Below are 9,379 nucleotides of genomic sequence, written 5' to 3' on the forward strand. Positions count from 1 at the left end.
CCACCCCTTCTTCCCTTCTCCCCGCTTCTTCCCCTCTCCCAGTTAATTGAGACCCCTGACCCCAGCCCGTGGTGACTCCTTCTCTTGCCCCACCCAGGTGTTTTTTGCCTCAGTCCGCTCTGGGGGCAGCAGCCAAGTTTACTTCATGACTCTGAACCGTAACTGCATCATGAACTGGTGACGGGGCCCTGGGCTGGGGCTGTCCCACACTGGACCCAGCTCTCCCCCTGCAGCCAGGCTTCCTGGGCCGCCCCTCTTTCCCCTCCCTGGGCTTTTGCTTTTACTGGTTTGATTCACTGGAGCCTGCTGGGAACGTGACCTCTGACCCCTGATGCTTTCGTGATCACGTGACCATCCTCTTCCCCAACATGTCCTCTTCCCAAAACTGTGCCTGTCCCCAGCTTCTGGGGAGGGACACAGCTTCCCCTTCCCAGGAATTGAGTGGGCGTAGCCCCTTCCCCCTTTTCTCCATTTAACAGGAGAGTGCTTGGGGCTTGAACCCCTTACCCCACTGCTGCTGACTGGGCAGGGCCCTGGACCCCTTTATTTGCACGTCAGGGGAGCCGGCTCCCCCCTTGAATGTACCAGACCCTGGGGGGGGTCACTGGGCCCTAGATTTTTGGGGGGTCACCAGCCACTCCAGGGGCAGGGACCATTTCTTCATTTTCTGAAAGCACTTTAATGATTCCCCTTTCCCCAAACTCCAGGGAATGGAGGGGGGACCCCGCCAGCCAAAACATTCCCCCCTTTCCCAACCCCCATCTCCTCCTCTTCTAGCCCATGCCCTTCCCCGGTAGAGGGAGGGAGCAGGGAGCCCTCACTCTCCACGCCCCTTGCTTGCATCTGTATATAGTGTGAGCAGCAAGTAATCCTCCTCCTCCCACCCCCCACCCCTCCTCAATGTAGTGGCCTTGGATATCCTGTTTGTTAATAAAGACAATTCAACCAGCTCCCACTATGCAGGCCCCATTTTATTGCTCTCTCTCTGTCCTGTATACTAGGCAGAGAGAGCCTCCAGGGTGCAGAAGAAAGGGGCAGGGTGGGCTGGGATCTGCAATGAGTGAGCCTCATGGGGGTTGGGATGGGCAGTGCTGGGCCAAGAAAACCTAGAAGAAATGACTGCAGGAGGACCAGGGCAGCCTCAGCCCTAAACTTGTGGGCCAGAGGGCCACCGGCACTGAAGGGGTTTGGTTCCCACCAGCTCCAGCAGAGCCAGACCAGGGAAGAAGAGGGTTTCCTGGCTCCAGCCTCCCTATGTGCAAGTCCTGCAAAGGGGTCTCCTGTTTGGCTCTGAGATGAACAAAGGTAGCTCACAAGCTGGCAGCCTCCAGAGTCCCCTGGGGCTGGGCCTGAGAAAGGCTGGGAGGTCAGCAAGGCGGAATGAAGGGCAGTCCTTGCTTTCTGGAACACTGGCACCTGAGAGCCTGTGTGAATCGTTTCCTCCTGCTGACCCCTGGACTGGGGCCAGGCCTACACACACCAAGGGGTGGGCACACACCATTCTTCTTGTGAAGTTCACAAAATACAGATTGATCAGCCGTGGGAAGGGATCATAATGCCGTGGTGGCGGCAGCCTACTTTTTCAGAATCAGTTTCCTACTGGAGAGGGGTGGGAAGTTGAAGTCGGTGCGCACTAAGGCTGGATACACGGCGGGTACGGGAGATCAGGCACTCGGTTGAAGTAGGCCCCGAGGAAGATGAGGCTGGAGCCCACGCTGAAGAGCACCAGAGCGGCCCAGAAGCAGATGTTGTCAAGGGCATTCCCCATGCGCACCCAGTCGGACACTTCCTGGGGAAGGGATGGCACAGTCAGTAAAGAGGCAGCTGCTGGAGCCAGCTGCATGGGAGACAGTGGGGGACCTCTGCCGCGCTCCACCCGCCTCCGGCTCCCGTCCCACCTCGCCGGTGGCCTCCTGATCTCTCGTGCTCTCGGCCACGAAGTTCACGGCATCCACACAGCAGCGGACCTCGGGGGCGGCGGCGCCCAGGCTCTGGCAGAAGGCAGCTGGTGGGGAAAACACCGGGGTGGGCCGTTAGGAGCCTCCCCCGTGGCAGGCACCCCCCGCAGCCCGCCGGGCCACTGTGCTCACCCGTCCAGGTCCCGTGCCGGTGCCTCTGCCCCTCAAACACGAGCTCGCTCCGCGGCTTTTTTAGTATCAGTTCCTCCGCGCGGAGCAATAAGCCCACAGACGACGCCCGCCTTGGAGGCGAGGCGGCTCGGGGAGCCTCGGGGGGCGGTGGGGAGCCCAGCAGGCGCGGCAGCAGCTCCAGGAGAACCTGGGTTAGAGGCGGGGCTTAGGGGGCGGGGTTAGTAGTAAGCTCCACCCCCGCCCGGGCCGCACCGCCCCCTCCGCACTTACGTGGCGCAGCCGCGGGGACATGGCGTGGGTCGTGGGCGTCCGCAGGGACACGTTGAGCACGATGACGCAATTCATGACAATGAGCGTGGCAACCACCATGACGAAAATAAGGAACCTGAGGAGCCCAGAATGCGTGACATCACCGCTCCCCCTCCCAGCTACGGAAGGCGCCACGCGCTCTCTGACCTCACAAACACGGCTTCTCCTGGCACGGGTTGGTTACGCCCTCCAGCTGCGCCCCCTGCGCGACGACAGACGCATCCCCCAGCCCTTCTCCCGTCCTACCACGTGTGGCAGCCATGAAGGGAACCCCCAGCTCCCTGGACACCCTGATGTGGATCTACCACTTCCACAGCTCCACCGAGGTGAGGCTACGCCCGCCGAGGGCGGCACCTCGAGACTTTCTGGGTAGGTCTCCTGCGCGCCCTGTGACCCTTGCCCTGCTACTGCTCTGCTCCTTCTCCAGGTGGCCCTCCAGCCCCCGCTTCTGTCTTCCCTGGAACTCTCCGTGGCCGCAGCCCATGAATATCTGGAGCAGAGGTTCAGAGAGCTGAAGTCCCTGGAGCCACCGGAGCCGAAGATGCAGGGGATGCTGCCTGCCTCGAAGCCCACCCTGGGGCTGGTGTTAAGAGAAGCCGCAGCCAGCCTCGTGAGCTTTGGCGCCACCTTGTTAGAGGTGGGGTACTGGGGGGCTCAGGATACGCGGCGATCGGGCAGCGGGAGCAAGGACCTCTGCCTCCCCGCCAACCCCTGTGCTCCCAATGCAGATCTCAGCCCTGTGGCTGCAGCAGGAGGCGCGGCGACTAGACAGCAGCGCGGGCCCAGCCCCAGACGGCGGGGATCCAGGTGCAGCTCTGAGCCGGGTAGCCCAGGCCGCGGGGCAGGGGACTCGGCAAGCTGGGGCTGCGATGGGCGCCGGCGCCCGGCTTCTAGTCCAGGGAGCGTGGCTATGCCTGTGTGGACGGGGTCTGCAGGGGTCTGCCTCATTCCTGCGACAGTGGCAACAGCAGCTAGGCCTCGGAATCCCCGGAGAACCAGTGAGCTCGGGATGCGGGGTGAGTTGGGGGCCAGAGGCGGCGGGGCTAGGGAGGCACTGAGCCGGACCGTCCCTCAACAGAGCTACTCAGGAGACCTCCAGGTGACGTCCAGCAGCAGTGAGGAGGACGGCGGACCAGAGACTCCATCCCCGTCCCAGCCCCACCCGGCGTCCGAATAAAGCCCAGGGCGGGGCGAGACAGCCAGAGCTTCTCCCGGGGTCTCTGGGTTTTGGCCACGCCCCCACCCGACAACCCCCCCCTTGGCCCCGCCCTTCACACTGGCCACGCCCCCGCGGGGGTCACAGCCCAGACCTGCTCCGCCCTTACCTGCCCAGGAGCGGCACGCTCAGAGACGTCTCTGGGATTTTCTGGGCAATGAGGAACAAGAAGACGGTCTGGGCGAGCAGGACGTTGATGGAGACCGTGCATTTCTGGCCGCCGGCTGGAGGGAGAGCCGGTGAGAACGGGCCCCGCCTCCCGGGAGCGACCCCGGGTTTGGGTGTGGGTTCGGGGCCACTGCTTACCCTGCGCCGGCAGGAAGTAGGCGAGAAGCACCAGGCCCGAGATGAGCACACAGGGCACGATGATGTTAATGACGTAGAAGAGCGGCTTCCGGCGGATGATGAGCGAGTAGACGACGTCAGTCTCCCCTGGGCCGTCGGTGGCGCCACTGTCGTGGCGGCGGATCACCCCCGGGCAGAAGTCGATGGCCCACTCGCCGTTCTCTGCGGGACGTGGGCAGGGTCAGCCGGCTGACGGCGGGCTGAAGAGGAGGCTGCGGCTGTCTGCACCAGGGTCATGGGCCGTCAGGGTGGGGGCAATTCGGGCAGAAAAGGGCATTCTCGTTGAGGGTATGGAAAGCCAGAAGGCAGGACTAGAGTAACGATCGAGAATGATTTCAGGACAGGGGTAAGCTAAACCCGGTTGCGGAAGTCAGCCTCCAGTGGCATTGGTCTGGGGCAAGCCCACCCTGGAAGTCCCCTCTTTGGACCCCGTCTAGAAGCGGGTTTTTCTGAGCAGGCGGGGGCTTCACCAGTATAGGCCTCAGTGTCAATGTCGATCTTGTTGATGGTCTCGCCGTAGTCGTCCACAGCAAAGGTGAACTCCACTTCTTCGGCATTGTACGTCTGAGAGCTGCGGAGCCAGGGCCGGGAGCCCACCCCCCAAGCTCTGACCCGGGCCCCAGCCTCAGACCCTGCCCTGGAAGCTGGGATCTAGCGGGGTCGCGAGGCCCCACCCCTTCACCCAGGCCCAGCCCGCGCGCCACTGTTCCCACCTCTACCTAGCACCCGCTCCAGCGTCCCACCCTGTGCCTACAACTGGCTCCACCTCCAGCGCGAAGCCCCGCCCCGAGGGCGGTGCTTCCACTTGGCCCCGCCCCCACACAGGCCCCTCCCATAACCATCCGGGCCTCGGAGTAACTCTTTCCCACCGGAAAATAAGCGAACAGTTCTGCCAATCGAAGGGGAAGTAGGTGACCTCCACAGCGCAGACGCTGCGGTAGATGGCCGGAGGCAACCACGTCACGGAGCCGTCCTCGTAGACCAGCACGTTGACGTCGTAGGCCACGCCGAACTGGCCATCAATACTGTGGGCTCGGGGAAACCGAGCTTTTTGCACAGATCTGCACCCTCTCGGAGTACCCGCCCTTCCCCAACCAAGTCCAGCCCGCACCCCAGGCCGGCTTCCCTCCAGCCTGGCATCCGGCCCGGTTCTCACTTGTTTTCCAGAACAATCTCTGGCAGCCACACGCGTTCTGAAGGGACTCGCAGAACTTCTATGCCCCCAAAGTCGCCCTTGCTGTAGTTGAGTCGGTAATCCTGCCAATCCTAAGGGGTGGGGGACGGAAGGACGCGTGCCCTGCATCTCCCACCTGGCGTTGCCTGGGAGGGGTGTGGGGGAAAAGGAGTCCCCTGGACAAGACCTAACACTGTTCCCCAGATTTGACTCACGATTCCGATCCAGACGTTAGTGGTGAGAGTCTCCTCTTTTTCATTCTGCAGATGGGAGATGGGGATGATTGAAGTGAGATTTCAGGGCCAGAAGTGAGCTTTAGGACCAAGCTCAGCGGTTGGGGCCAGAAGTGGGGTTTTTGGCTTGTGATGAGGGTGGGGATATCTTACCAGTGAGATGAGATTCGTCAGGGTGACCTTGAGGCTGATGGTGACAGTATCCTCAGGCTCCCGCACTGGCCGGCTTCCTGAGTCATAGTTGTCGAAGAGATGGTGATAAAGACGCAGTTCTTCGTTCTTCCCCACACCGCTGCCTGCGATGGGGTCAAGCAGGAAGGGTCATTGGCAATAATGAAGAGGCTGAATTACCTCTCCTCTCTGTTTCCCCTGGGTCCTCACAGGCCTCTGAGGCTGTGTATTATCCGTATCTGTCTCCTAAACCAATTATACTGTGCCTGGGAACCAAATACTGTGTCTCAGTCTTCATCTTGGTCTCTGTCTTTGCCTTCCCAGTCCCTTTATGTCGGTATCTGTGTGACCAATTGCCTCCCACCCCGGCCCCTGTCCATACCGAGGAGCCCCAAGAGGAGCAGGACCCCAAGAGGAGCCCCTGCCATCCTGCTGCCTGGTTCTCAGGATTATTCTGAGCTCTGGAAGGCTTGGAGGGGGCAGGCCAGGGTGCATGTGTGAGGGGGAGGAGGGTGTTAGTTCCGGGCTGTTAGGGGACTGTCACCTAATCCTCTACTCACTCCTGCTGCAGCTGGGGACATTTTGGCTGCTTCCAGAGGCAGCTGCCCCATCCTGTGTTTCCTGCCCCTGCCCCGCCCCAGTCCAGCGTCCTTTGCCTGGTCTTTGGCCAGCTCCCCAGCCACAGATGTGAGCCTCTCCTGAGAGGCACCTGCAACCACAATCCTAGTAGCAGAGGGTGGGAGACACTGCTTTCAACAGGCACTGATGTCCTTTGAGTAAGCTGCCCTGTGTAGGTGACCCTGCCCGATGAACACATCTGGGGATGTGACACACCCCTTGCCTCCCATTCTCCCCCATGTGGAACACACACTATCACCACCCAAGCTCACAATGCCTTTCCTGCCAGCAGAGTGGCAAAAATCAGCCTCCATAAAGACCTGATAAAGAGACAGGTGGTCACAGGCGATTGGCCCTGCGGTAACAGGGATTTCACCTAGCAAAGGAGATCATGTAAAGGGCCCACCTCCTTCCACAACCTGATCTCCAGGTTTGCCCATCCCCAGCCCCTCTGGATGTGAGCACCAACCGGAGACTTTGTTTCTCCTTGTCTGTCCCTGCTGCCACCTTGTGGTCACAGATGATAGTACCGTCTTCCCCATCCTGCTCTCCTAAACACACACACACACACCTGATGACACCTTAATTGATCCTTTCGATTTTTTTTTTGAGTCTAGCTCTGTCGAGTTTCACTCTTGTTGCCCAGGCTGGAGTGCAATGGCGCAATCTCGGCTCACTGCAACCTCTGCCTCCTGGGTTCAAGAGATTCTCCTGCCTCAGCCTCCCGAGTAGCTGGGACTACAGGCACATGCCACCACGCCCAGCTAATTTTTGTATTTTTTAGTAGAGATGGGGTTTCACCATGTTGGCCAGGATGGTCTCGATCTCCTGACCTCGTGATCCGCCTGCCTCGGCCTCCCAAAGTGCTGGGATTATAGGCGTGAGCCACTGCGCCCAGCCTCGATGTTCCTTTTTTTTTTTTTTTTTTTTTTTTGCAGGGGGTTAGGGGAGAGGATCTCATTCTGTCACCCAGACTGGAGTGCAGTGGCACCATCATAGTTCACTGTAGCCTCTGAAACTCCTGGGCTGAAGCGATCCTCCTCCCAGCTTCCCAAAGGGTTAAGATTACAGGCATGAGCCACCACGCCCGGCCTCAGTGTTTCTTAATGCCTTCTTGAACCATTTTAATCACCTGGAGGGGGGCTTATTTTAAATGCAGATTCCTAGGCTCCATTCCCAGAGAATTCTGATTTCGGGACTAGGGTGCCGGGAATCTGTATTTTTAGGAAACTGTCCGGGTGTTCCTTGTGAGGTAGGAGGGGCTGGCCTAAGCATATTTTCTGCTTACACCTCACTTCCTCACAGCAGTCCAGCAAAGCAATGATCACTGTCCTGAATGAAAGGGGATGCTAAGGTCGGGATCCAGGGCCACACAAGTAAATTGGCAATAATGCATGAGACTTATCAATCAACTCCATTGATCACGTACACCTGTGTTTATTTTATCCTGCACTAAACACTTTCAAGGCCATCACTTTTGGATCTCCTTCCCCCATCTATGTGGTAGGTCATAATCACCTCCATGTTACAAGCAAGGACACACCAAAGAACAGAGTGTCCATGGGGCTCCTTGTCCATTTCCCACACATGCGTAAACCCTCTGTGTCCACTCCCACGATTTCCATTTCAGACTCCCTTTCTGGGTCTCTTTAACCCAGCTCATCTCCTTGCATGTGGCTAGAACGTGGACTAACTCTCGAGTCTGTGCTGCTGCTTATTCCACAGCCTCCGGGTCAAGGCTTGGGACAATAATTGTGATAAATGCAAGTATTTATTCAAACATTAATGGACACCTACAAAGTTCCCCCTTACAGGGCTGGGTAATACAAGCCTCAAGGAATTATCATCTAATGACAGAGACCTGTCAACAGCCAGTGACACCAGACTATGAGAAGCATAAAAAAAAAAACAGGTGCTATGGAAGCCGTAGCTAGGGTGAACCAGATCTGTCAGAAAAGCAAGGTTTCAGCCAGGCACAGTGGCTCATGCCTGTAATCCTAACTATTTGGGAGGCCGAGGCTGGAGGATCATTGATCCCAGGAGTTCGAGACCAGCCTGGGCAACACAGTGAGACCCCCATCTCTACAAAAAAAAATTAACAAAAAAATTAGCCAGGCATCAAGGTGCATGCCTGTAGTCCCAGCTACTTAGGAGGCTGAGGTGGGATGATTGCTTGACCCTAAGAGATCAAGGATGCAGTGAGCTATGATCGCACCACTGCACTCCAGCCTGGGTGACAAGCAAGACCCTACCTCAAAAAAATAAAGTTTCCGGCCGGATGTGGGTCACGCCTGTAATCCCAGCACTTTGGAAGACCGAGGCAGGTGGACCACCTGAAGTCAAGAGTTCGAGACCAGTCTGGCCAACATGGTGAAACCCCAACTCTACTAAAAACACAAAAATTAGCTGGGCGTGGTAGCCGGCGCCTGTAATCCCAGCTACTCGGGAGGCTGAGGCAGGAGAATCACTTGAACCCAGGAGGCGGAGGTTGCAGTGAGCTGAGATCGTGCCACTGCATTCCAGCCTGGGTGACAGAGCGAGACTCCATCTCAAAAAACAAAAAAATGAAGTTTCTCCTTGGTTTCCTGTAGCCTCGCACATGGACTGGAACCCACTGGACCAGTGTCAGAGACCAAGGCAGCTCTAGGGCCTGTTCCCCGATCTGTCTGTCTCCGCTGCTCTGTCCGCTCTCTCCTCCTCTCTCTTCGTCAACACTGCCCATCCCCCCTACTTTGCATGTCCCCTTCCTACAGTGTAGTTTCTGCTTTCTCATCACCTGTGCATCATTTCACCACGGTCTTGGCCCCAGACCAACTTCTGGGCTTCCCTCTGCAGAGGCAGCAGTTTTGTTCCCGTTGCTACTGCCCGATGCTATGAGAGCTTGCAGTGCAGACACTGAAGGAGGGTCATGGGGTTGGCCTAAGACTCTCGTTTAGGATGGATGGTGGATGTGGCAGGCCCTATGACACCACAAGTCCGGTGCCTTTCACCCTCTCCCAACCCAGCCCACTTCTCCTATATGTTTAGCTCCCAACACGGCCTGTCATGATGCCATTCTCACTGCTAGAGCTGAAATATATACAAATATATTAAATATAGATAAATCAATATAGTTACTATAAATTCACTCTAACCTCCCCAGCAGGATTCAAACTTGAAATCGTGCTTCCAAAAGTTATTATGAGGAAAAAAATCTAATAATCTGATCAAAAAGAGGGCAGAA

At 57.8% G+C, this 9,379-nt stretch overlaps 3 protein-coding genes across 23 annotated transcripts in view; 2 read left to right on the forward strand and 1 right to left on the reverse strand.

The window, feature by feature from the left end:
- The window catches only part of MINK1 (misshapen like kinase 1), a 68,532-nt gene extending 67,576 nt beyond the window's left edge, over window positions 1-956 (forward strand). For 14 of the 19 annotated variants that reach the window (XM_021928591.2, XM_021928592.2, XM_009189414.3 and 11 more), the window contains one exon: window positions 98-956. In XM_021928591.2, coding sequence (XP_021784283.1) covers window positions 98-181 — 84 coding nt within the window. In that variant the 3' untranslated portion in view covers window positions 182-956. The remainder of the gene's footprint in view (window positions 1-97) is intronic. The other 5 variants (XM_009189429.3, XM_003912151.3, XM_003912153.3 and 2 more) reach the window with 1 other exon arrangement.
- Window positions 951-2,472, reverse strand: CHRNE (cholinergic receptor nicotinic epsilon subunit). The gene is made up of 4 exons (XM_031657294.1): window positions 2,361-2,472; window positions 2,091-2,277; window positions 1,899-2,005; window positions 951-1,789 (listed from the first exon to the last, which is right to left on the reverse strand). The coding sequence occupies exons 1-4, from the start codon at window positions 2,457-2,459 to the stop codon at window positions 1,634-1,636; spliced, it is 549 nt and encodes a 182-aa protein (XP_031513154.1). The 5' UTR covers window positions 2,460-2,472; the 3' UTR covers window positions 951-1,633.
- On the forward strand, window positions 2,452-3,608 carry C17H17orf107 (chromosome 17 C17orf107 homolog). 3 transcript variants are annotated; one of them, XM_009189412.2, is made up of 4 exons: window positions 2,475-2,725; window positions 2,827-3,036; window positions 3,128-3,397; window positions 3,478-3,608. In XM_009189412.2, exons 1-4 carry the CDS (start codon window positions 2,660-2,662, stop codon window positions 3,574-3,576), a joined length of 645 nt encoding a protein of 214 aa, XP_009187676.1. In that variant the 5' UTR covers window positions 2,475-2,659; the 3' UTR covers window positions 3,577-3,608. The 3 variants fall into 3 exon arrangements, with proteins under 3 accessions (XP_003912205.1, XP_009187676.1, XP_009187677.1); XM_009189413.2 differs by having other exon boundaries at window positions 2,827-3,009; XM_003912156.3 differs by having other exon boundaries at window positions 2,452-2,725; window positions 2,827-3,608.
- Window positions 3,609-9,379: the final 5,771 nt, after the last annotated feature.

The sequence above is a fragment of the Papio anubis genome, chromosome 17, assembly GCF_008728515.1.
Source record: "Papio anubis isolate 15944 chromosome 17, Panubis1.0, whole genome shotgun sequence".
NCBI classification, from domain to species: Eukaryota; Metazoa; Chordata; class Mammalia; order Primates; family Cercopithecidae; genus Papio; species Papio anubis.